Genomic DNA, 26,880 nt, shown 5'->3' with positions numbered 1-26,880 from the left:
TCCTCAACTGCCCGCGTGCCACACAAGCACCAACGCTGCTCCAGAAATGAAAACCCAAGACACCTGAGAGCCTTTCTCTTAAGACAAGGGAATCACCCATCGGCTGGCGTTAAGAGCCAACAGAAGGGGTTAAATAATCAGAGGGCTTAAAGCAGAGGGGATCGAGGTGAACTGGCAGGTTATTTAAACAATTTCCCTATTATTTTATCACACCCGGCACACATACCAAGCGGCAGTCAATATACATCTTCTGTTTGTTCTACAACCTTCCTTTGACTGAAGCATGGACTTTTTTTTTTGTAGAAAAGGCCTAGCAGAACTAATTTGCATATTAGGCCACACACCCCTGTCTTCGCCATTGTTTCCCGCAGGGCTTTTTGCAGAAAAAGCCCTGCGGGAACTCACTCGCATATTAGGCCTAACACCAAGCCAGCTGGAACGGTAGTGCATTCCTGTTAAAAAAAAAAAAACCCGCACCGGCTACCTCTTGAATATCAGATCCATTTCAAGGTGTTGGTTCTCACCTTTTTAAGGCCCTTTATGGCCAGGGGGGCCTGCATATCTACAGGACTGCCTCTTCCCATACGAGCCCCCCTGGGTTCTGACGTCTGCTTCACAACATCTTCTTGCGGTCCTTGGGCCTAAGGATGCTCGACGGGGCAGGGCCTTTTTGGTCCGGGCCCCCACCTGGTGGAATGAGCTCCCCTTGGAGATTCGAGCCCTGAGGGACTTGTCTAAGTTCCGCAGGGCTTGCAACATGGAGCTCTTCTGCCAGGCTTTTCACTGATCTGGCGGGCATCCCTTGGAACGTCATCACCTCCCCCACACCACCATTTTACACTCATGGTGCTTACACAGAGCTGACAGCCATTGGTCACATGTGCTGTTCTGCGTTTGCCGCTTACGCCTGAAATAGTGCCTCTTTCTTCTGTATTTGCTGTTCTGATTTACTGAAACTGTTCTATGTTTTAATTTTGATGTCTTTTTTTACTGTTGTGGGCCGCTCGCAAGACCAGGCAGGGTATCAATAAAAAAAAAATTAAATTAAATTTTAAAATTTTAAGCCTTGAAACATGCAGCATGCAGCTCAGATTTGGAGGGGGGAGGGGGAAGGAGATCAAGCTTGGAAGACTACTGGGGAGCAGAAGTAACAAATGTACCTCCCCCCCTCCTGGTTTGTAACCTGTTTCATGAACCTAGAACCCCCGGTCCGCGGCCTGTTAGCAACCGGGCCACACAGCCTTGCTGCTCCGTGGCTGATCGACGGGGGCCTTAAACTTGTGAAAACGGAGGGGTAAGGAGGTGCCATGGGGGACGGGGGGGAGAAGCCAAATTCCATGCCCCCGCCTTGCTGGCCCTGGTGCCGCGGTTGGCAGGCTGGCCCTGGTGCCAAAAAGGTGGCGGCCACTGACCTAGAATACTAAGAGCACAAGAACAGCCCTGCTGGATCAAACCAGTGAAGGTCCTTCTAGTCCAGCCTCCTGCCTCAGCGCTGTTGGGTCCCCCTCGCCCATCTGGAGGGGGGATATGGGGGGGGGGACATTCCAGCGGGCGGATGGTGACACTGTGTGGCGGATGCTCTGATTTTTGGACAAAACTCTATGGTTAAACTGGGCTGAAACCATAGAGTTTGATCAAAGCCAGAGCATTCCCAACGTGATGATGTCACTTCCGGGTGATGTCACTGTGTCAGTGTAAGGGGACGGGTTTCCCTGCCACCCAGTGGGTTCAAAGCAGGGAGAAACCCCCGAAACCGCTGGGGGTTGGCAAAGCCCTATCTGTGGCTCAGCTTTATTCAGGGCTTTTTTGGTAGCAGGAACTCCTTTGTATATTAAGCCACACCTCCCTGATGGAGCCAATCCTCCAAGAGCTTACAGGGCTCTTCGTACAGGGCCTACTGTAAGCTCCAGGAGGACTGGCTACATCAGGGGTGTGTGGCCTAATATGCAAAAGAATTCCTGCTACCAAAAAAGCCCTGATTAGGCCACACACCCTGACGTAGCCAATCCTCCCAGGGTTTACAGGGCTCTTCGTACAGGGCCTACTGTAAGCTCCAGGAGGACTGGCTACATCAGGGGTGCGTGGCCTAATATGCAAAGGAGTTCCTGCTACCAAAAAAGCCCTGATTAGGCCACACACCCTGACGTAGCCAATCCTCCCAGGGTTTACAGGGCTCTTCGTACAGGGCCTACTGTAAGCTCCAGGAGGACTGGCTACATCAGGGGTGCGTGGCCTAATATGCAAAGGAGTTCCTGCTACCAAAAAAGCCCTGATTAGGCCACACACCCTGACGTAGCCAATCCTCCCAGGGTTTACAGGGCTCTTCGTACAGGGCCTACTGTAAGCTCCAGGAGGACTGGCTACATCAGGGGTGCGTGGCCTAATATGCAAAGGAGTTCCTGCTACCAAAAAAAGCCCTGGTTTTAATACTTTTTTTTTAAAATCTCTCACTTACTGAAACGGGAAAAGCCGTAACGATCAGTCCTCAGGAATGTCGCAGAGGTCACCTCTACAGAATTGATCCAGACGGGACTAAAGTAAAACGCCATTCAGTGCCATTCAGTTCCTGAGGTCTGGCAACTCTGAGGACGTCTGAAGCCACATTCAGAAGGAGACAGAGCCCTTGAGATTGCAGGGCCTCTCCCTCGTGCAGAATTCTCCAGGGAAGCGAGTGCAGGCGTTTCCCAGGAGGGACCAGACGGCAGACGGGCACAGTCAGATCCTCAAGAGGCTAAAAGGTAATTCTGCTTCGAAAAGGGCTAGAAGCTCTGCACGGAATTAGGCGGCAATCTCTTGCACACTTTCCCGCAGGAGCACCCTGCACTGTTTGTTCAGCCCTTCCTTGACTGCTGTCTGGTTCCCAGGAACGAGTGCTTTCCTCTTCCTTTGGGGAAGCCCCCCTCTGGTACCCAAAGCCTGTGCGGCTGGTATCCCCCCACTCAGCCTTTGCCCAGCGAATGCTTCCTGGCAGTCGTATGTTTTGCGCTTCCAGGCGGAACGCATGATGCTTCCTGGGGGACCGTCTCCTTCCATAGATGCCCAGGAGGTCGTTACATTCGGCCTCCCAACATCGGTTGGCCGTCCCCAGCCCAAGGGACGCCCGCCTCGCCTCATCTAGGGCCAGGGCTTTTTCAGTTCTGGCCCCGACCTGGTGGAATCAGCTCCCTATTGAGATCTGGGCCCTACCTGGCTTATTAGCCTTCCATAGGGCCTGTAAAACGGAGCTGTTCCGCCAGGCTTTTAGCTGAGGCTGCGGGCGTCTCTTCTTGACCTGGTTGGCCTCCCCTATCGGCACTGTCACCTGTGGATTATCATCTGCCATCTCTATGAGATATCATGATGTGAGACGGCCAGGCTGGGCAATATGTGATACGGTACACTTCTCTGAGTGCTGTTGAGCTTCTGTTTTGAAAATGTTTTTATTCTATTTTATTGTTTTATTGTATGTTGTACTCCGCCCTGAGCCCTACGGGGAATAGGCAGAATAGAAATATACTAAAACAAATAAACTGAATCAGACCATCAAGATTAGTATTCCCTACCCAGGAATACTGCCGCTCTCCAGGGTCTCAGGCAGAGGCCTTTCCCATCACCCACCACCTGATCCTTTCGACTGGAGATGCCGGGGATTGAACCTGGGACCTTCCGTACGGAAAGCAGAGGCTCTTCCACTGAGCCACAGCCACAGTCCCAGGAGAGCTGAGAGCAGCTCGGATGGCCGACTCCCCGAATCACGCCGACTTGCACAGCAAGAGTGCCTCATTAGTAGATGTTCTAGAAGCTCAACGATTTACTCTGCTTCTTCCACATACTACTTAAAATACAGACAGCACAGACACCGTCAAGAGGGGATTGGATAAACATATGGAGCAGACCCCTCACACCGTCATCAGTGGCTATTAGCCAGGGCGTATTGTTAGAACTCTCTGTCTGGGGCAGTGATGCTCTGCATTCTTGGTGCTTGGGAAGGGCCACAGTGGGAGGGCTTCTAGTGTCCTGGCCCCACCAATGGACCTCCTGATGGCCCCTGGGTTTTGGCCGCTGTGTGACACAGAGTATTGGAATGGCTGGGCCATTGCCCTGATCCAACATGGCTTCTCTTATGTTCTTAGTTACGTTTCTCGCTGAGGAGGAAAAAAAAATAAAATAAAATCCAGAAGATGCCGCCTCAGCGGTTCTCCCACACAATGGAACTCCCTCTTTTTCGCATGCTATTTTATTTCCTTGCTCTAGGTGGTGCTAAAAGTCAAAGTCTCATCGCTGAAACCCTTCAAAATATTTTAATAGCTCTGTCAAGAGAGGGGACTACATCTCTGCTGAGGAGAGATTTCATCCATGTTACGGCTGGCTGACCCATTGTTTCTTTCTTAGTGGAATTTATGCATGCATTGCATTTGAGATGTGAGGCTGAAGGAGAGCTTTAAAGTTCTTTGAAACTCTCCTCATAACCGTGTGCTTCAGCTTCATTTCAGTCCCTGAAATTCCCCTCTCAATCTTTGCCAGTGCTTTACCTTACTCGGAGAGAGAGAGTCTGAATCCAGCCACTACTCCAGAGAACTAGCCGGTGTTAAGCAATGAGACCTTACTGCCTGCCTACTAAGATTGTTCAGGGTGGTGAGAACCAGAGAGGATTGTGAGGAACTCCAAAGGGATCTGTTGAGGCTGGGTGAGTGGGCGTCAACGTGGCAGATGCGGTTCAATGTGGCCAAGTGCAAAGTAATGCACATTGGGGCCAAGAATCCCAGCTACAAATACAAGTTGATGGGGTGTGAACTGGCAGAGACTGACCAAGAGAGAGATCTTGGGGTCATGGTAGATAATTCACTGAAAATGTCAAGACAGTGTGCGTTTGCAATAAAAAAGGCCAACGCCATGCTGGGAATAATTAGGAAGGGAATTGAAAACAAATCAGCCAGTATCATAATGCCCCTGTATAAATCGATGGTGTGGTCTCATTTGGAATACTGTGTGCAGTTCTGGTCGCCGCACCTCAAAAAGGATATTATAGCATTGGAGAAAGTTCAGAAAAGGGCAACTAGAATGATTAAAGGGCTGGAACACCTTCCCTATGAAGAAAGGTTGAAACGCTTGGGGTTCTTTAGCTTGGAGAAATGTCGACTGCGGGGTGACATGATAGAGGTTTACAAGATAATGCATGGGATGGAGAAAGTAGAGAAAGAAGTACTTTTCTCCCTTTCTCACAATACAAGAACTCGTGGGCATTCGATGAAATTGCTGAGCAGACAGGTTAAAACGGATAAAAGGAAGTACTTCTTCACCCAAAGGGTGATTAACATGTGGAATTCACTGCCACAGGAGGTGGTGGCAGCCACAAGCATAGCCACCTTCAAGAGGGGGTTAGATAAAAATATGGAGCAGAGGTCCATCAGTGGCTATTAGCCACATTGTGTGTGTGTATATATATATATATTTGGCCGCTGTGTGACACAGAATGTTGGACTGGATGGGCCATTGGCCTGATCTAACATGGCTTCTCTTACGTTCTTATGTTCTTAAGATTCTGGACCAGGGCAGAATGTTCAATTGGCATTTAGCGACTGCGCTAAAATATTTCTGATCTGGTAGGATTATTATTTTATAATAACGACAATAAGGAGTAGCAATTGCTAGGAAGTGTGCCAGGGGTGGGGTAGCTTAAAGTAGCACTGAAAAATAATCCTGATTTACAAACTGGGGTGTTTCTGACCTCCTTAAAAGGACTCTATTTAAATACATGGACGCTTCAGTGGAGTTAACATGGCTCTACTGCAGGGCGAATGGCTACAGGAATCGAGATTCCCAGCAATTGGTAACTGCATTCCAGGCACATCCATCTTTTCAGATATTGCTATTGTCGGGAGAGCCAGAAGCGGACAGAAACTTACGAGGCTGAAGCGGCAGAATGGAAATTAGAGCATGCGTTTAAAACACAGTTGCCACCTTGCTAAACTAAATTATGTAGCAGCTAGAAAAGAAGAGCTCACAGACACAAAGGGCGCTGGGCAGATTTCTACAGTTCTGCATTTGAGCTTGACTGAGCTAAATGAACAAGCAAGCAGTGATTTCCAGCATAAGAAATGTGGGTAAGTGTCACGGGTGGGGGTGGGGTGGGGCAGTTTAAGGGCTTCACAAGAATATCCCAGTATACACTATAGCAGGTGTGGCCAAACTGTGGCTCGGGAGCCACATGTGGCTCTTGGATATATATTGTGTGGCTCTTGAACCCCGCACTGCTCCGTTGGCCTGCTTGGAGAAGGCATTTCTCTCTTTAAATCACTTCTCCAAGCCAAGCCACTTGGTGGCTTGGAGAATGCATTTAAAGTAAAAGTTGCTTTCTTTCCACCTCTCTCTCTGCCCCCATTTGCCTACTTGCCTTCCTGCCTTGCGGCTCTCCAACATCTGATGTTCATATCTTGTGGCTCTCGAACACCTGACATTTATTCTATGTAGCTCTTACGTGAAGCAAGTTCGGCCACCCCTGCACTATAAGATCCCAAAGAACCGGGAGTGAGAAGCAGAGAAGAAATTGAATTACGATTGCAAATGCATGGCATTTCCCTAACGTCTTTTGTAACAGGGTATGCTTGTCATATATTGTGCTAGTTACACTGGTAAGCTGCAGGAAGGCAATTAAAAAAAGGAAAACGTGGAATTATAATGTGCCGGGGGGAGGGGAGGGGGGGGTGTCTTGCGGTGACAAACTCCGCAGGCCGCCCAACAAGAGAAAAGCTGGCCTCTTTCTCTGCGAGAAACAGGGAAGGATCCAGGTCCTCTCTAGGGCTCTGTGTTTGCTTATGTTTATGTTTAATTCCATTTATACCCCGCCCTCCCGGCCGAGGCAGGCTCAGGGCGGCTTACATCAAAATCATAGCATACTGTCATCGCAATCATAAAATCAACAAAACCATTAAACAATGTAAGTTAAAACAATACCCAGTTGGTGCTAACAAATTAGATGTTACTCATATTCTCAGGATTACGGTTTTTTCAGAATTCGACTGAAGGGTTGCCGGAAAAGAACGGTCTTACAGGCCCTGCGGAACTGAGCGAGGTCCCGCAAGGCCCTAACCTCTTCCGGCAATTGATTCCACCAGGAGGGGGCCGCCACTGAAAAGGCCCGGTCCCTGGTGGTCGACAGACTCGCCTACCTTTAGACAGTCTAAAACCAACCCGAGTCCCAACATGGCTGACTGGGGCACACTCACTGTGAGCTTCCACCAGCTCGATCTGCATGTTGTAGGGAACCAGGGGCTCAGGCAGCTCCGAGAAGAAACTCTTCATGGCTCCGGCGACGGCGTTCACAGTGAAGTCCTTCTCTGCAAAGTCCAGGCCGTGATCTGTGGAGAGAGGATTGAACGGCGGTCACACCTGGCCCATCCCAGCTGCCACAAACAAGAGTGCATCCACTACTGAGGGGGTGACAGCACTTGCTCGCATCAGACTGCCGCAAAGACAGGTGAGAAAGAGCAGCGGGGCGGAAGGAGAACGGCTGGCTACGAGTCAGACAGAGACATTTCAAGAGGCAGGGACCAAGTACTTCAAGCTGATATGAAAGGGGTGGCTGGGGAGCAGAGCACTGCTTTGGGGGAAAAGCCACCCAAGCGCATTTGGAAGAACCAGGAGGTTTTTCTTAGTATTACAGACTGGCCCGTTGCCACAGTGGGGCATCTCAGGGCCATGCCCCCCTGACTTTCCATTCGTGCCTCACAGCTGGGCCCTGCTGCCTCCTCTTCAGCTCTCGGACAACCATCTTGCTGGCTGCCCACGGCAATGCCCCCTCCCCAGTCCCACAGCCCCCAGAAGTCACATTTTCTGGCTACGGAGCTGATGGCTGAGGTGGTTTTGTTTTGTCTTCAAGCAGCACAAGCAACCTGGTTTCTGCTTTTGTAATACGCTGTTTTTATTTATGTGCCTTTCCCTCAGCTGTTTCACAGCCTTCCGGATTGGGGCGTTACCTTGATCAAACTGTCGCTGTAAGCTCTCCATCTCAGACTTGTTTCCGCTCACCCGGTAGATACCTTCTGTACTTAGACCTGGAGAAGAAAGAAGGAATTATGCCTGGAACACGACACGTCAGAAATTCACAGTGCTAGAAAATTCTTGGGGTGGGGAGGGGGAAGAAGCCGCCACACTTACATGGGTGGGTGGGGACCTCCACGTTAATGTAAAGAGATTGAGGGGAGAGATCCAAAGAGGCTAAGAAGTGAGAGACTGCTGAGGCCATAAATAATAATGCAGCATCTTCTACTTTTGTAACCCACCTTCTGCACGATGGTATGTCATGCCTTAGACAGGGGTTTGGTGGTGCTGGTTTTTTGTCTGCACCGTTCCCTGGTTCTGTAAACCCTCTACTACTGCAAATTTTTGTAATGTCTTATTTCTGTCTGCCGGAATCTGTTTTCTGCATTTTGTCATCTGACTTCAGACTCGGTGAGAAAGGCAAGCCTGTAAATGAACTGAATAACATTTAATGAACTCTGCCTGGCATTCTCCATCTCATAAAAAGGCCCTTCGCCAAATACAAATAAAATCTTATTTTAAAAAATTATGCCATGCAAATTTGCCTAAGATGCAAAATTTTCTCCACTCTTATCATGCTTCTGGGTTTCATTATATATATGAAGGAGGAGGAGAATTCCTAATTAATAGGAAACAGAGAGTGAGCATAAATGGGCAATATTCACAGTGGAAGATGGTAAGCAGCGGGGTGCTGCAGGGCTCAGTACTGGGTCCCATGCTCTTTAACTTGTTCATTAATGATTTGGAGTTGAGAGTAAGCAGTGAAGTGGCTAAGTTTGTAGATGACACTAAATTGTTCAGGGTGGTAAGAACCATAGAGGATGGTGAGGCACTCCAAAGGGATCTGTTGAGGCTGGGTGAGTGGGCGTCAACATGGCAGATGAGGTGCAATGTGGCCAAGTGCAAAGTAATGCACACTGGGGACAAAAATCCCAGCTACAAATACAAGTTGATGGAGTGTGAACTGGCAGAGACTGACCAAGAGAGAGATCTTGGGGTCATTGTAGGTAACACACTGAAAATGTCAAGACTGTGCGATTGCAATAAAAAAGGCTAATGCCATGCTGGGAATTATTAGGAAGAGAATTGAAAACAAATCAACCAGTATCATAATGCCCCTGTATAAATCGATGGTGCGGTCTCATTTGGAATACCGTGTACAATTCTGGTCACCATACCTCAAAAAGGATATTATAGCATTGGAGAAAGTCCAGAAAAGGGCAACTAGAATGATAAAAGGTTTGGAACAATTTCCCTATAAAGGTTAAAACTCTTGGGGCTCTTTAGCTAGGAGAAACATTGACTGCGGGGTGACATGATAGAGGTTTACAAGATTATGCATGGGATGGAGAAAGTAGAGAAAGAAGTACTTTTCTCCCTTTCTCACAATACAAGAACTGGTGGGCATTCAATGAAACTGCTAAGCAGTCAGGTTAGAACGGATAAAAGGAAGTCCTTCTTCACCCAAAGGGTGATTAACATGTGGAATTCACTGCCACAGGAGGTGGCTGCGGCTAGAAGCATAGACAGCTTCAAGAGGGGTTTGGATAAAAATATGGAGCAGAGGTCTATCTGTGGCTATTAGCCACAGCATATTATTGGGACTATCTGGGGCAGTGATGCTCTGTATTCTTGGTGCTTAGTGTGGGGGGCAAAGTGGAAGGGCTTCTAGCCCAGCTTGTGAGCCTCCTTTTTTTTTTGGCCACTGTGTGACACAGAGTGTTGGACTGGATGGGCCACTGACATGATCCAACATGGCTTCTCTTATGTTCTTATGAGAAGGAGGAGATGATGATGATATTGGATTTATATCCCGCCCTCCACTCCCAATCTCAGAGTCTCAGAGCGACTCACAATCTCCTTTATCTTCCTCCCCCACAACAGACACCCTGTGAGGTGGGAGGGACTGAGAGGGCTCTCACAGCAGCTGCCCTTTCAAGGACAACCTCTGCCAGAGCTGTAGCTGACCCAAGGCCATTTCAGCAGGTGCAGGTGGAGCAGTGGGGAATCAAACCCGGTTCTCCCAGATAAGAGTCCGCACACTTCACCACTACACCAAACTGGCTCTGAAAGTGAGATGTTCAAGTAAGCTTTTGCACTATACAGAACTCCAGGAGGGGGAATGTAGGTTAGAAGGCTGATTCCAGTGCCACCTGCTCCAGATACACAGCCACCCACCCAGCAGCTCAAGATAACGATACACCTGATGGAAGTAACAAAAATACTGGATGCATGGGCTTCAAAGCAAGTCTTCTGTCTCCACCCCGCCCCAATCTCATCAGTTGCGTGGAGTCAGGCATGTCCTTGCCCCAAGTATCTGAGACGCAATTAATGCAAACGACTTGTCAAAATCTTTGTTCCTTTCCTTGCTTTCTCCCCCATGGGAAATGTCTACCCACACAGCCACCTGAGGGAAATATGCACCAGCAGTCCTGTGAGGAATACGTAAAGCTCTCTGAGATCTTAAAAAAAAAAGATAAAGACTCCTTCCTAACATGGCATCTGGCAGGGGCTCTCAGGCGCTGCAGGCAGAGGAAAACCGCGCTCAGACCTAGGAGAACCCACCAGAAACGTTTGCACGCCAGCTTCATGCTCTACCACGGAGCTATGGCACTACCCCCCAGGGCAAGAGTTTAAGGAGCAGCAGGGGGGCAAAGGGCCTCTCTCAGATCTCACCACTATCATGACCTCAAGAACTTCCGGAGCTTTTCTAACAGCCACTTCCCCAGCTACAATATAGAGAAAGAATTAGTAGCCTGGAAGGCGCAGAGTGGTAAAGCTGCAGTACTGCAGTCGGAGCCCTCTGCTCACGACCTGAGGATGATCCCAGCGGAAGCTGGATGCAGGTAGCCAGCTCAAGGTTGACTCAGCCTTCCATCCTTCCGAGGTCAGTAAAAGGAGTCCCCAGCTCGCTGGGGGGAAAGTGTCGATGACTGGGGAAGGCAAGGGCAAACCACCCCATCAAAAGTCTGCGAAAACATTGTGAAAGCAACGTCCCCCCAGAGTCGAAAACGACTGGTGCTTGCACAGGGGACTACCTTTTTACCTTTAAGACTGCCATAAAGATCATAAGATGGCACTCAGAACCGCCACACCATACACCTGAAGGTAAAGGTAAAGGTAGTCCCCTGTGCAGTCGTTTCCGACTCTGAGGTGACATCGCATCACAACGTTTTCATGGCAGACTTTTTATGGGGTGGTTTGCCCTTGCCTTCCCCAGTCATCTACTCTTTCCCCCCAGCAAGCTGGGGACTCCTTTTACTGACCTCGGAGGGATGGAAGGCTGCTGAGTCAACCCTGAGCTGGCTACCTGAACCCAGCTTCCGCCAGGATCGAACTCGGGTCATGAGCAGAGCTTAAGACTGCAGTACTGCAGCTTTACCACTCTGCACCACGGGGCTCTTTCAAACACCTGAAAGCACTACATAAATGCTTACTGCAAGGTACCTTTAACACACCGTTCTCGTTTTTAGAACCCAGCATCTTCTTCCGCTAGAGGAGAGTGCTTCCGGCAGCATGACAGATCCACGGGGCCTAACCAAATGAGTGGCTTCCAGAGAATTTAGGCGACTGACCCCGTAAAACACAAACGGCTACAGCTGCACCCTGACCGGCAAGGGCAGAACTCCCCAATCCAGCAATCGTTTTAAATGCCACGTTCTTGGAATCCCGACGCTGGAGAGGGAAAAGCTGGACGCGGGCCGGAAACAGATTGATGGCAGGTGAAATCTGGAAGGAGGAGGATTTATGCGAAACGCTGGTCATCGACAGCGTGGCTTAAAAGCTCTTAATTGCTGGAGAGCGCTGCCTGTATGGGGGGGGGGGGGAAACCTCATTTCGTAGAAAGCAATTCACCAGTCAGGGAGGGAAACTGGGTTAATGGACCAGCCCAGAGGGCCGTATAATTCCAAACCTAGAACAAAAGAATCACTGTGCCCCCGCGCCCGGGGAGTGGGGAAACAGCAGCTGCCGCTGGCTGCCATTTGTCTTCCCCGTAAGCCTGAAGTCCAAACTTGTCACTGGATAACACAGGCCCCATTAAGCGTGCACACACAGCCCGAGTACCTGCCCTGCTGGCTCAGAGGCAAAAGGTGATGCGTGGTACATTCGGGGCACCGTGAAAAGCGGCTGGAGCGGAAGTAAAATCCAGGACGGGCCACGAAGAAGCTCTCCTGTGCACATCTGGCGGTCTGACCTTCGCTCTGACTCATATTCATTCATTAAAAACCTTTAAGAGGGGTTGGGCTTCCAGCAAACCATTGGCATCCTGGATTTTCTGCTCAAGCTACCAAGATCTCCGAGGGCAGCTCTGCTAACGAAAAACCCACATCCCCTCAGCTGTGTACTTTATATCGGCCTCGCCAAACGGGAATGAGAAAAACTCGACTGCTGCCGGGTGAAGGTTCTCCTGCAAGCACAGCACCCTGCAAGAGAGAGCACCCGCAGCAGGCCATTTTCTTGTCATTAGGATTCCTCCGAATGCGCCATTCCTGTTTTCCACGAGAAAAGGGGGCTAGTTAAGCTGCCCCCACCCCACCCCCACTGGTCCCATTTTCATATCCAACAGAGCCCAGGCAGAACAATCAAAAGGCAGGCATGTTTAAACTAGAGAAGGGGAGGGGGGGAGGGAAGGAACCAGCGAGAAACATGAAGGGCCGTTTGAACACCCTGGCACAGTCATTAAGGAGCTTTTGCAGGCGCTGCTCTCCAGTTAGCAAACGTGACCCTGAATCTCCCCCGCTGCTCTACACCTAACAAGATAGCTTTGCTTTCCGTGGGAAGAATATGGGTGCTAGAGAGCACAGCCATGTATGCCTCCCCAACACAGCTAATTTTGGTCCTTAAAAGCCGGGCTACGTGGAGACGGTGGGACCTGGCAAGATGGCTGCACAGTCTGCGCCCCATTAGTCCCCCGTCCTTTTCTGGAACACCCGAGCTCCTCGCATCTATACGGTCCCTCCTCTTCTCATCTTCACAATCAGCTGCGTGAGCTCAGACGCTAACAACGAAGCATCCGCTGCCTAGGAGTTAAGAAGCTGGCAACAGCTTACAAATCACACCAGGCGCTGGGGAATGGATGCGAGTCAATTGGAAAAGCCGTTCAAGCTTCACAGCACAGAAACGGCAATGTTTAATAAGAGGCTTAATACTTCCTGCAATCCACTTCCATGTTTACGTTACAAAATCCTGTCTCACACCAGACTCGGTCTTCTACGACAGCCTATTGCAGCAAAACCTACTCATGTGGCCGAAGTTAAAGGAAGAAAGCGAGAATGGATAACCTGGCCTAACCTGATCCTGGAAGCTTCGCAGGGCAGGACCTGGCTGGTAACTGGCTAGGAGTCTACTAAAGAAGTCCGGGGTCATGACACTGAGCAAACCACCTCTGAACATCTCTTGCCTTGAAAACCCTACGGGGTCACCACAAATCATCTGCAACATGACGACAACTGCAACCAGTACATTTTCTTTGCGAAGAGGGACTGTATAGATGTGAGAAGCTCAGGCGTTCCAGAAAAGGATGGGGGACTAACGGGGTGCAGACAATCTTGCAGGTCCCACTGTCTCCACATAGCCTGGCTTTTAAGTATTTCTTTGGAAAGCCGAATGGGACATTCCAGCAGAGAGGGTTTCGGGGCTAGAAGAGGGGCATAATATATATTTTAAAAGCTACAGCGCCCCTTATCGGAAAGGAAAATGAAAAAAGCAGTAGACGAGTGGCACCTTTAAGACCAACTAAGTTTTATTCAGAATGTAAGCTTTCGCATGCTATTACATTCTGAATAAAACTTAGTTGGTCTTAAAGGTGACACTTGTCTACTGCTTCGTTCTACTGCTTCAGACCAACACGGCTGCCCATTTGGATCTATCTGCAAGGAAAATGAAAAGTTACTGCACCCACATATGGGTTGTCTCGGTGCAAAACAGTGGGGACTGGGTGAATAGAAAGCGTTGAGATGGAGTGAAGTGACTCCAAGGCACCTGATTGACTGGATCTGCCCTTTCTGCCCCAGTTTGGTGTAGTGGTTAAGTGTGCGGACTCTTATCTGGGAGAACCGGGTTTGATTCCCCACTCCTCCACTTGCACCTGCTGGAATGGCCTTGGGTCAGCCATAGCTCTGGCAGAAGTTGTCCTTGAAAGGGCAGCTGCTGTGAGAGCCCTCTCCAGCCCCACCCACCTCACTGGGTGTCTGTTGTGGGGGAGGAAGGGAAAGGAGATTGTGAGCCGCTCTGAGACTCTTCGGAGTGGAGGGCGGGATATAAATCCAATATCTTCTTCTTCTTCTTCTCAACTTTCTCAGAAGTTTAGTTCTTGCATTTTGCAGGGGGTTGGGCTAGATGACCCTGGGGGATCACTTCCAACTCCATGATTCTATAAGTTTAAAAAAAAGAACACAGAAATGGAGACAGACAAGCCCCACTGGCTTCATTCTTCAGCTTCACTCAAGAGCAGCAAGACACATCCGCGCATGGAAACGTTACTCTGTGAGTAGCCGATCACAGCAGAAGTAATTGATCCTGTGAGGAAAGAGGCTCCCCGAACCCCCATCTAACGCAATGAGGGTGTTGTGTGGAGTTGTCAAATTGCCACAAAACTGCTTTTTCTTTTCTTTAAAGCCGGGAGACCGACAGGCGCATTATATCTGAGCGACGCCAACACACCTGGCTCACCCATTGCTTCAGAAACCCGGCATCTTCCTTAGATGCCTCGCAGGGAACTGTATATTCCGTGCCAGGCCCGTCACACGCCACAATCACTATCACAACTTTGGGTTTTCCTGTAACCCAAGAGCAAAACAAGCACAAGGACCAGCCGGAGAAAGGTCATGCTCAGCAAAAACAGGTCTGCAAAAGTTTTGTTTGGCCGCAAATAAACTTGCAGCATGGGAAGATCAAAAGGGAGAACACACAGAACAGGAAAAGGGCAACAGAGACCAAAAACGCCCCTATTTTTTCTAGGTCAAAGGGAGAGATTAGGATCACTGCTGGGAACATTTAAATGAGGGCTTGCATGGTAGATTTATATATTCTTATTATTCATGCGGTATAGAAATGTGCCAAATTTGCCACATTTTTGTCCTGTGTGTGTTAAGCGCCATCAACCTGCTTCCAACTTATAGCAACCCTACGAATTATTGTCCTCCGAAACGTCCTGCGTTAACAGCCTTGCAAACTGAGGGTCATGACTTCCTGGTGGTTAAGAACGCCTCTATCCCAAGGGCGCTCGCTACCTGTTATGGCTGCTCTTTTAGCTGTCATGCGTATAAAGCTTTGAAAGGGCTCTTGACTAACCAAAAGGCCTCCATGCCTGCACAAAGCCTCTCGAAGGAGGCAGAAATTGCAGGGCTGAGAAGACTGTCGGCGCTTCAGAGATTCCTCTACCAGCCTGGGGAAAACCCAGGGGCACACGGACAGTCACTACGGGTCTCTGCCCTCGAGCGGATGGGCTGCAGGTTTTGGAACCCGCCCGACCGCTACGGCAACAGACGTCTCCCACATGCAAGCCTCGGACTGCAATCGGCGGAGAGCAGAAAAGCCATTTCCTTTCAAACGGCAAGAGAGAAACTTGGCAGAATAAGCACATTACGGCTAATCTGCTTTTAGATCCCCCAGTGGCTTCCTCTGCAAACACGCACACCTCGTTCATCAAACATCCCCACGGTAATGCTATAATGGAACCCGCCAGCCGGCGTCTGCTGCAGAAGGGGCCCTACTGTTGCCTCTCTAAGGCTCCTTTTCTCCCCACAGCCCTCCTCTATGTCCACGAGGAGCCACGGGGCACCTTCCACCCTTCACAAGAACCTGACAAGAATGGGACCCCCCTGGGCCATCACAGAGTCCACCCTGACTGTTCCCAGAGCCTTCCCTCTCACACACACTTGCAGCGGTTATGAGTGTTAATGAAGACAGCTGCTTTGCAGCATGAATCAGGCTTGAGGAAGACTTTCATTGGGGGAGCTAGCAGCTGACTAGCTGGGGATGGAGCGCTGGTCAAGGGAGCCGGGAACTGTAAGAAGCAGAGTGTGGCCCGCTCTGCACAGCAGTTCATTAGCTTGGATAAATAGTTCAGTTCACAGCTGGGGAAAACATCAGAAAAATGTCAAGATTCTGAGCTTGCTGCCCTCGAGCAGCCGTCCCCCAACCCTTTTGGCACCTGGGACCGACCGGTTTTGTGGAAGACAATTTTTCCACAGACCGGGGAGGAGGGAGGGCGGGGGGGGGAGGGACACAATGGTTTTGGGATGATACAATTGTGCACTTTATTTCTACTAGTTTGGTGTAGTGGTTTAGTGTGCAAACGCTTATCTGGGAGAACCGGGGTTTGATTCCCCACTCCTCCACTTGCACGTGCTGGAATGGCCTTGGGTCAGCCAGAGCTCTCTTATCTGGGAGAACCGGGTTTGATTCCCCACTCCTCCACTTGCAGCTGCTGGAATGGCTTTGGGTCAGCCAGAGCTCTCTTAACTGGGAGAACCGGGTTTGATTCCCCATTCCTCCAATTGCAGCTGCCGGAATGGCCTTGGGTCAGCCAGAGCTCTCTTATCTGGGAGAACCGGGTTTGATTCCCCACTCCTCCACTTGCAGCTACTGGAATGGCCTTGGGTCAGCCAGCGCTCTCGCAGGAGTTCTCGAAAGGGCAGCTGCTTTCTCTCAGCCCCACCCACCTCACAGGGTGTCTGTTGTGGGGGAGGAAGACAAAGGAGATTGTAAGCCACTCTGAGACTCAGAGTGGAGGACAGGATAAAAATCCAATATCATCATCTTCTTCTTACATTGTAATATATAATAAAATAATTATACAACTCACGGACCAGTTGCTAACAGGCCATGGACCGGTACTGGTCCATGGACCGGGGGTTGGGGACCCCTGCCCTAGAGGACTGAATGATCCCACAACACCGACTACAAGAGCCAGAAATCAAAACATCTGTGCCATGAAACCTCTATTCAGCCTAGGGTTGCCAATCCCCAGGTGGAGGCAGGGGATCCCCCGGTTTGGAGGCCCTTCCCCCGCTTCAGGGTCATCAGAAAGTGGGGGGAGGGGAGGGAAATGTCTGCTGGGCACTCATTATTCTCTATGGAGACCAATTCCTAAAGGGAATAATGGAGAATTGAGCAGTGGGTATCTGGGGCTCGGGGGGGGGGGCTGTTTTTTGAGGTAGAAGCACCAAATTTTCAGCATGGCATTTGATGCCTCTCCTCAAAAGACTCTCCAAGTTTCAAAAAAGATTGTGGACTGGGGGTCCAATTCTCACAATACAAGAACTCATGGGCATTCAATGAAATTGCTGAGCAGTCAGGTTAGAACGGATAAATGGAAGTTCTTCTTCACCCAAAGGGTGATTAACATGTGGAATTCACTGCCACAGGAGGTGGTGGCGTCCCATGCTCTTTAACTTGTTCATAAATGATTTAGAGTTGGGAGTGAGCAGTGAGCCAAGTTTGCGGATGACACTAAATTGTTCAGGGTGGTGAGAACCAGAGAGGATTGTGAGGAACTCCAAAGGGATCTATTGAGGCTGGGTGACTGGGCATCAACGTGGCAGATGCGGTTCAATGTGGCCAAGTGCAAAGTAATGCACATTGGGGCCAAGAATCCCAGCTACAAATGCAAGTTGATGGGGTGTGAACTGGCAGAGACTGACCAAGAGAGAGATCTTGGGGTCATGGTAGATAACTCACTGAAAATGTCAAGACAGTGTGTGTTTGCAATAAAAAAGGCCTACGCCATGCTCGGAATTATTAGGAAGGGAATTGAAAACAAATCAGCCAGTATCATAATGCCCCTGTATAAATCGATGGTGTGGTCTCATTTGGAGTACTGTGTGCAGTTCTGGTCGCCGCACCTCAAAAAGGATATTATAGCATTGGAGAAAGTCCAGAAAAGGGCAACTAGAATGATTAAAGGGCTGGAACACTTTCCCTATGAAGAAAGGTTGAAATGCTTGGGGCTCTTTAGCTTGGAGAAACGTCGACTGTGGGGTGACATGATAGAGGTTTACAAGATAATGCATGGGATGGAGAAAGTAGAGAAAGCATACAAGAACTTGTGGGCATTCGATGAAATTGCTGAGCAGACAGGTTAAAACGGATAAAAGGAAGTCCTTCTTCACCCCTCTCTCTCGGCTTGGCTTCGCGAACGAAGATTTAAGAAGGGTGCAATAGTCCACGTTTGCTGCAGGCTCGCTGGTGGCTGACAAGACCAATGTGGGACAGGCAGGTCCGGCCACAGCGGCTGCAGGGAAAAGTCTGATTTAGGGTTGGTCCTGTAGCAGTGCGATTCTTCCTCAATCTCCTTTTGTCCTCAAGACCAGCTATGCGTGTGTTCTCAAAGGAAGAGACAGCCTGGTGGATGGTGTGCCTCCATGCTTTGCGATCTGAGGCTAGGTCAGACCACTGGTGATGGTTGATGTGACAGGTGCTAAGGGATTTCTTCAAGGAGTCCTTGTACCTCTTCTTTGGTGCCCCTCTATTTCGATGGCCGGTGGAGAGTTCGCCATACAGGGCAATCTTGGGAAGGCGGTGGTTTTCCATCCTAGAAATATGCCCTGCCCAGCGCAGCTGCGTCTTCAACAGCAGTGCCTCGATGCTGGTAACCTCTGCCCGCTTGAGGACTTCAGTGTTGGTCACAAAGTCACTCCAGTGGATGTTGAGGATGGTGCGAAGGCAGCGCTGATGAAAGCGCTCAAGGAGTCGCAGGTGATGACGGTATAAAACCCACGATTCGGAGCCATAGATGAGGGTTGTCATCACAACCGCTTTGTAAACATTGATCTTTGTGCCTTTTTTCAGATGCTTGTTGCTCCACACTCTTTTGTGCAGGCGGCCAAATGCACGGTTTGCCTTTGCCAGCCTGTTGTCAATCTCCTTGTCGATCTTGGCATCTGAGGAGATGATGCACCCCAGGTAGCTGAACTGCTGGACTGTCTTCAGAACTGATTCACCCACAGTGATGCAGGGAGGGTGATAATCTTCCTGGGGTGCAGGCTGGTGGAGAACTTCTGTCTTCTTCAGACTAACTTCTAGGCCGAATAGCTTGGCAGCCTCTGCAAAGCAGGACGTCATATGCTGCAGAGCTGATACCGAGTGGGAGACGAGTGCAGCATCATCAGCAAACAGTAGCTCTCGGATGAGTTTTTCCATTGTCTTGGAGTGGGCCTTTAGTCGCCTCAGGTTGAACAGGCTGCCATCGGTGCGATAGCGGATGTAGACACCATCGTCCTCATCTAGATCTACTGCGGCTCTTTGAAGCATCATGCTAAAGAAGATCGTAAAGAGAGTTGGCGCGAGAACGCAGCCTTGCTTTACACCTGTGCCTATTGGGAAGGGCTCCGAGAGGTCGTTGCAGTGTCTGACTTGGCCTCGCTGGTCTTCGTGTAGCTGGATGATCATGCTGAGGAACCTTGGGGGACATCCTAAAAGTTCCAAGATTTGCCACAGGCCTTTCCTGCTAACGGTATCGAAAGCTTTGGTAAGGTCGACAAAAGTCACATACAGACCCTTGTTCTGTTCCCTGCATTTCTCTTGGAGCTGCCTGAGAACAAATACCATGTCGGTGGTGCTCCTGTTAGCTCTGAAGCCGCACTGGCTCTCTGGGAGGAGTTCTTCTGCAATGGTGGGCACCAGTCTGTTCAGGAGTATTCTGGCAAGGATTTTGCCTGCGATGGAGAGCAGGGTTATCCCCCGGTAGTTGGAGCAGTCTGACTTTTCCCCTTTGTTCTTGTATAGGGTGATGATGATTGCATCGCGAAAGTCCTGTGGTAATTTGCCTTGTTCCCAGCAGGTGACAAGTACTTTGTGAAGTGAGCTATGTAGTACTGTGCCCCCATGCTTCCAGATCTCTGGTGGAATTCCATCAACTCCTGCTGCCTTGCCACTTTTCAGTTGCTTGATGGCTTTAACAGTCTCTTCTAGGGTGGGGATCTCATCCAACTCTGTTTTCACCGGTTGAAGTGGGGTGAGGTGGATTGCTGAATCTTGAACTACGCGGTTGGCACTGAAGAGAACCTGAAAATACTCCGACCACCGGTTCAGTATGGATGCCTTGTCTGTGAGGAGCACTTGGCCGTCTGCACTATGCAAGGGACTCTGAGCCTGATATGATGGACCATATACTGCCTTCAGGGCTTCGTAGAACCCTCTTAAATCACCAGTGTCTGCACACAGCTGGGTTCTCTCTGCAAGCTTGGTCCACCACTCGTTCTGAATGTCTCGAAGCTTGCGCTGGAGGTTGCTACATGCAGCGCGAAAGGTTGCTTTTTTCCCGGGACAGGAGGGCTGAGCAAGATGTGCTTGGTAGGCAGATCTCTTTTTTGCCAATAATTCTTGGATCTCTTGATTGTTCTCATCAAACCAGTCCTTGTTCTTCCTTGTGGAGAACCCGAGGACTTCTTCAGAGATCTGCAGGACGGTAGTTTTTAGGTGTTCCCAGAGTGCTTCTGGAGAAGGGTCTGTGGGGCAACTGAGGTCCTCAATTCTTGACTGGAGTTTTGCCTGGAAGGCAGCTTTAACTTCGGCTGACTGGAGGCTGCCAACCTGAAACTTCCTCCGAGGGATACCTCCTCTCCTGGGTGTGGGTTTAAAGTGAAGACGGAGATTGCAGCGTACAAGACGATGATCCGTATGACATTCTGCGCTGGGCATTACTCGGGTGTGTAAGACATCTCGAAGGTCTCTCTGGCGCACCAGAATGTAGTCGATAAGGTGCCAATGCTTGGACCGTGGGTGCATCCAGGTTGTCTTTAGACTGTTCTTCTGCTGGAAGATAGTGTTGGTGATGGTGAGCTGGTGCTCCATGCAGAATTCTAGCAGGAGGCGCCCGTTGTCATTGCAGTTGCCAATGCCGTGTTTGCCAAGTACTCCTTTCCAGGCTTCCGAGTCTTTACCTACTCTGGCATTGAAGTCGCCAAGGATGATCACCTTGTCCTCTGTAGGGGTCTTCCGTACGAGGTTGCGTAGATCAGCATAGAACTTGTTCTTTTCTGCAGGATCTGCTTGAAGGGTTGGGGCATACACACTGAAGAGTGTTGCATGCTGCTTGTTTTGAAGTGGGAGGCGCATAGACATGATGCGATCTGAGTGACCTGTTGGCAGGTTTTCGAGTTTGGAGGCAATGGAGTTCCTGACCATGAAGCCAACGCCAGAAAGGCGGCTCTCAGCCTTTGACTTACCTGACCAGTAGAGGGTATAGCCAGCACCGTGTTCTTGAAGACTACCTTCCTCAGGGAAACGGACCTCACTGAGAGCTGCTATGTCGATATTCAACCTGAGAAGTTCGTGGGCAACTAGAGCAGAGCGTCGTTCAGGGCGACCACTGTCTACTGTGTCAAGCATGGTTCTGATGTTCCAACACGCAAGCTTTAGTCTTTGCACACTTTGTGAGGCAGGTGCATGCCTTTTCTTTGTTGTTATTTTTCGACCGCAAGTAAGGATGCCCGTTGACCGCGGCTAGCCAACTGGGGTGGGGGAGACGAGCTTTGTTTAGGCCACCTTTTCTAGGCCCCTCTCCGTGTGGAGCAAGCAGTGCTGTCCCTAGATAAGGCTGCTTGGTCGTTCAGGGTGCTGCCGAAAGATGCTTTCGTCTCCGGGTTAGCATCAGGCGACCAATATCCTGAACCGCCTACATGCAGGATCGGGACTGCGGCTTCCAGTGGCACCTTCCACCTGCCGTTTCGCCCCTTGCCTATCGCTGCAGGACTTGATGCGTTGTGGGTTGTGTGTGTGGATATGCCCTTCAGGCCTGCGCAGAGGAATTTTTTAGGTGAAGCGCAGTGTGCGCGGTACTGGCTCCACCCTTTCACCTGGGGGTCATCTGCCATGGCCCAGTAAGCCGGGACGCCGGCAGTGAGTCCTCCAGGTGGTAGGTGTTACATTAACGAGCTCTATCTGCCCGGGTTTGATGTTAGAGTTTTCCTTCTCTTAGGCTGGCGAAGTTGGTGGGCCCAGCCTGCCCATCCGGTTATACCGCCGGACAGTTCGGTCGCACCCACCATGGGGTGGGTGGGGGTGGGCTCCCTCTGGGAATCCTACCCCCCCAGGGAAAGTGCATGCGCAATACATAGCCTCTCCTCTCCCGGTGTAGTGAACGCCGCGTGGTCACTGTTTGGCTATGCCTGGCAGATGGTCACTGCAATGGCCTCTCCTGCATTACTGCATCCGTAGCAACACCTTCTCGCTGGTCCCCCCCGTTTTCACAGAGTTTGCTACGTCATGGTGCGACCTTCTTCACCCAAAGGGTGATTAACATGTGGAATTCACTGCCACAGGAGGTGGTGGCGGCCACAAGCATGGCCACCTTCAAGAGGGGGTTCGGTAAAAATATGGAGCAGAGGTCCATCAGTGGCTATTAGCCCCAGTGTGTGTGTGTGTGTGTGTGTGTGAATATATATTTTTTTGGCCACTGTGTGACACAGAGTGTTGGACTGGATGGGCCATTGGCCTGATCTAACATGCTTCTCTTATGTTCTTAAGAGAATGGGAACTGGAAAAATTTTGGGTTGAAACCAAAGATATCATCAAGGAAGAACACACAAAAGACCATTCCTGTAGCCAAATGAAATGAAAAGCCTTGATAGATGACTCACAAAACTTTTAAAGTTTCTAAAGACAGATGAGAAGCAAAAGTAAAAGGTGACAGAAATAAGAATCAGCAGTCTAAATGCAGCATGCCAGCAATTGGCACATAGAGACAAAAAGAACAATTCTAATAACCAGTGCAAAGAAATAGAAAAGAACAACAAAAAAGAAAGGACAACAGATCACATCAAGTGGAATTTTAAAGCAAGGCAAGGCATGCTGAAAGGCAACATGGAAATCCATTAGTTGAACAGAACGAAATAAAGAAAAGATAACAGTACACTAAAGAGCTATACAAAAATATGGAAGGATGACAGATTCCTTCCAAGAAGAATCTTTTGAAGAACCTGTGACTTTAGGAAGTGAAACGAAAGTGCACTCAAAGCAATTGGGAGAAATAAATCACCAGGACAAGATGGGTTATCAATAGAGCTATTCCAAGTCACAGAAATGGAGTCTATAAACATCTTGACAAGAATATGCCAACAAATAATGGCTCACAGACTGGAAATATTCCCATCTACATTCCAATTCTGAAAAAAAGGAGACGCCAAAGACCACAGCAACTACTGGGTCATCAAATTAAATTCTCATGTGACTAAAGTGATGCTCAAAATCTTACAAGAAAGACTGTTACCCTATATGAAATAAGAACTGTCAGAAGTAAAAGCTGGATTCAGAAAAGGAAGAGGCTTTAGAAATTATACTGCAAACTTACATTGCTTATGAGAGAGTTTGTTTCATAGGTTACAGTAAGGCTTTTGACTGTGTGTAGATCATTAAAAGCCAAGGCTGGTTTTCGAAGAAATGTGTGTGCATCTGATTGTTTTGATGTTGCATCTTCTACTTCAGACAAAACACTACTGTTAAGACAGAATCTGGAGAAACGGAATGGTTTTTAATTGGCAAAGAAGCCAGACAAAGGTGTATTTTGTCTCCCTGTCTCTTTAATCCATATGTAGAACATTTCATAAGGAAAATGGATTAGATTTAGATGAAGGCGAGTGAAAACTGGAGGAAGAAACATTAACAATCTGAGATACACAGAGGATACCACATTACGGGCAGCAGATAGCGAAGACTTGAAATGACTACTTATAACGATTAAAACAGGCAGGATTACAGCTGAACGTCAAGAAGACAAAAGTAATGACTACTCGGGAATCACCCAACTTTAAGAGTAATGAATGCATGACTGAAATTGGTAAAGATCTATTCTTTAGCTCAGGGGTGGCCAAACTTGCGTAATGTAAGAGCCACATAGAATAAATGTCAGATGTTTGAGAGCCGCAAGACATAAACACCAGATGTTTGAGAGCTGCAAAGCAAGAACACAAATAGATGGGGGAAGAGAGGTAGAAAGAAAGTAACTTTAAATGCATTCTCCAAGCTGCTGGCCGGCTTGGCTTGAAGAAGTTATTTAAAAACAGAATGGGGTGGTGGGGGCTTGGAGAGCCACACAATATGTGTGAAAGAGCCACATGTGGCTCCCAAGCTTCTGCTTGGCCACCCCTGCTTTAGCTCAATCAGCAACCAAAAGAGAGACTGCAACCAAGACATCATCAGAAGGAGATGGAGACTGGGAAGATCAGCCACGAAGGAGCAAGAAAAGATGCTTACGCGGAAGGATGATGATGATGATGATATTGGATTTATATCCCGCCCTCCACTCAGTCTCTCAGAGCGGCTCACAATCTCCTTTCCCTTCCTCCCCCACAACAGGCACCCTGTGAGGCGGGTGGGGCTGAGAGGGCTCTCACAGCAGCTGCCCTTTCAAGGACAACTTCTGCCAGAGCTATGGCTGACCCAAGGCCATCTCAGCAGGTGCAAGTGGAGGAGTGGGGAATCAAACATGGTTCTCCCAGATAAGAGTCCGTGCACTTAACCACTACACCAAACTGGCTCTCTTACGTTGCTGCCGACCAAGACAATTCATACTACAGTATTTATTCTCCATTACTCTGTACGGGTGTGGAAGTTGGGTAGTGAAGGAAGCCGAACGGTAAGAAAGTTGATTCAGTCGAGATGTGGAGTTGAAGGACAGTTTCTACGGCTATTGCGGAATTGCCAAAAAGGCAATGAAGTGGGTTCTAGATAAAAATCAAACCTGAACTCTTCCCTAGAAGCAAAAAAATGACCCAACAGAGGCTATCAGGCTTTGGTCACATTATGGGAAGACCAGAGTCACTGAAAAAGACAAGAATGAAGCAGGAAAAGAGAAGACCCGACATGCAATGGATGGACTTAATCAAGACAGGCGCAGTTCTCAGTCTGCAAAGACGTGACCAAGGCTGTTAACAACAGGACTTTTGGGAAGACAATAATTCAAAGGGTCACCCCGAGTCGGAAACAGCTTCAGGGCACTTAACACACACACAGTATCACTATCTATGTATTATTATTTATTACTTTAAATTTCTATCCCGCCCTCTCCGCAAGCGGACTCAGGGCGGCTAACGACATTCATTTTACAAATTAAACCAATGAAAAATAGCTACAGTTTAAAAATTATTTAAAAAACATTTCATTTCTATGGTGCTGTATCACTACAATATAATATAAGTGGTGATCATGGTACTCTATAATGATGCAGGGTGACAGCTCTCTCCCGGTTAGATCTCAAAGGCCTGTCGAAACAGTTCGGTCTTACAGGCCCTGCGGAAAGTAGAGAGATCCCGCAAGGACCTTATGGCCTCCGGGAGAGCGTTCCACAATTCTGGTGCTGCCACCGAGAAGGCCCTAGCTCGCGTCAGCTGCAACCTAGCCTCCTTTGGTCCAGCGATGGACAATAGATTTTTTGTCCCTGCACGCAGTGCTCTCGGGGAATGTGTGGAGAAAGGCGGTCCCACAGATAGGCCCCTGACCATAAAGGGCTTTAAAGGACAGAAAGAGAAGTTTAAGATTACCCACCCACCTCTCGTCTATCCTCACCCAGGGTGTTAGCCTCGAAGATCCTTAGCCCAGACATACCAGGAGGTTGCTTCCTTTTTTTGCACAATGTTTTAATTAACTTTTCATCACATGTGCTTCATTCCCCATCTATTTTTATCTCCTCTCCTACCAAGCTAAAAAAAAAATTAGAAAGCCTTGTGCTGAAAAACGTACAGAGAGGCTGAATGGCCAATTGTGCAAACATTTGCTCTAAAAGTCATTCTACAACATCCCTCTCTTCCTTACAAAGTGCAAAGCTTTTGTTCATTTGCAAAAGGGCATGATTAACAGGAAGCCACAAACATTTTTTTAAGAAAAGAAACCTAGCAGAAACACATACACCACACCAGGTTCCCTAAAATAAAGTCAGGGAACACTATTTCGTAATGCAAGCCACATTAGACTTAACTGTTACAGTTCCGCAAGGTGGAATGGGCAGAATTACTCTGTGCTTGTCTCCTTTTGACAAATGGGATTTTATGACACCTTAAAGCCTTGTGGCGCAAAGTGGTAAAGCTGCAGTACTGCAATCTGAACTCTCTGCTCACAACCTGAGTTCGATCCCGGTGGAAGCTGGTTTCAGGTAGCCGACTCAAGGTTGACTCAGCCTTCCATCCTTCCGAGGTCGGTAAAATGAGTACCCAGCTTGCTGGGGGGGGGGGGGGCAGTGTAGATGACTGGGGAAGGCAATGGCAAACCACCCCATAAAAAGTCTGCCGTGAAGAGGTGAAAGCAACGTCACTCTAGATTCAGAAACGACTGGTGCTTGCACAGGGGACTACCTTTACCTTTTTTAAAAAGCCACAGTCCCCAATATCAACACATTTTCTGACACCCGCCAACTGTTTTTACAAAGCAGACAGGGCCAAACAAGGTTTTTGCCCAGGAAGGCTTCTGGCTGTGCAGATTTTTTTAAATGTTGCTTTGGCAGCAGATGCCACCCCAGCACTGGCCCCACCAATGGACCTTCTGAAGGCACCGGGGGGGGGGGGGATTAATATAATAATAATAATAATAATAATAATAATAATAATAATAATAATAATAATAATAATAATAATAATAATAATAATAATAATAATAATAATAGATTTTATTTGTATCCCGCCCTCCCCGCCTAGGCGGCTCAGGGCGGCTAACAGCATTTTATACATTTACATTAATAGATAAAAACTTTAAATTTAACAATTAAAAATTAAACATATAAAAACCAGTTAGTAGATTTAAAATACATAATTTAAGTTAATTTAAATTTTTAAATTTATCTGGCAGTAGTAGTGGTTAGTTCTGTGACGCTGATTCTGCCAGTTTAAATGGTTCGATAGTAATGTAGATGGCAGATCCTTTATTCAC

General features: G+C 48.8%; 1 protein-coding gene across 1 annotated transcript in view; it reads right to left on the bottom strand.

Annotated features, from left to right (window-relative positions):
• ARHGAP35 (Rho GTPase activating protein 35) overlaps positions 1-26,880 on the bottom strand; it is a 143,676-nt gene that overhangs the window by 7,494 nt on the left and 109,302 nt on the right. The window contains exons 4-5 of the mRNA XM_060257482.1: positions 7,956-8,033; positions 7,206-7,337 (exon numbers count right to left, since the gene is read on the bottom strand). Coding sequence (XP_060113465.1) covers positions 7,206-7,337; positions 7,956-8,033 — 210 coding nt within the window. The remainder of the gene's footprint in view (positions 1-7,205; positions 7,338-7,955; positions 8,034-26,880) is intronic.

This window comes from Heteronotia binoei, chromosome 17 (genome assembly GCF_032191835.1).
Source record: "Heteronotia binoei isolate CCM8104 ecotype False Entrance Well chromosome 17, APGP_CSIRO_Hbin_v1, whole genome shotgun sequence".
Lineage (NCBI taxonomy): Eukaryota > Metazoa > Chordata > Lepidosauria > Squamata > Gekkonidae > Heteronotia > Heteronotia binoei.
Note: the sequence above shows the minus strand (reverse complement) of the source record. Positions and strands in the feature narration are given on the sequence as shown.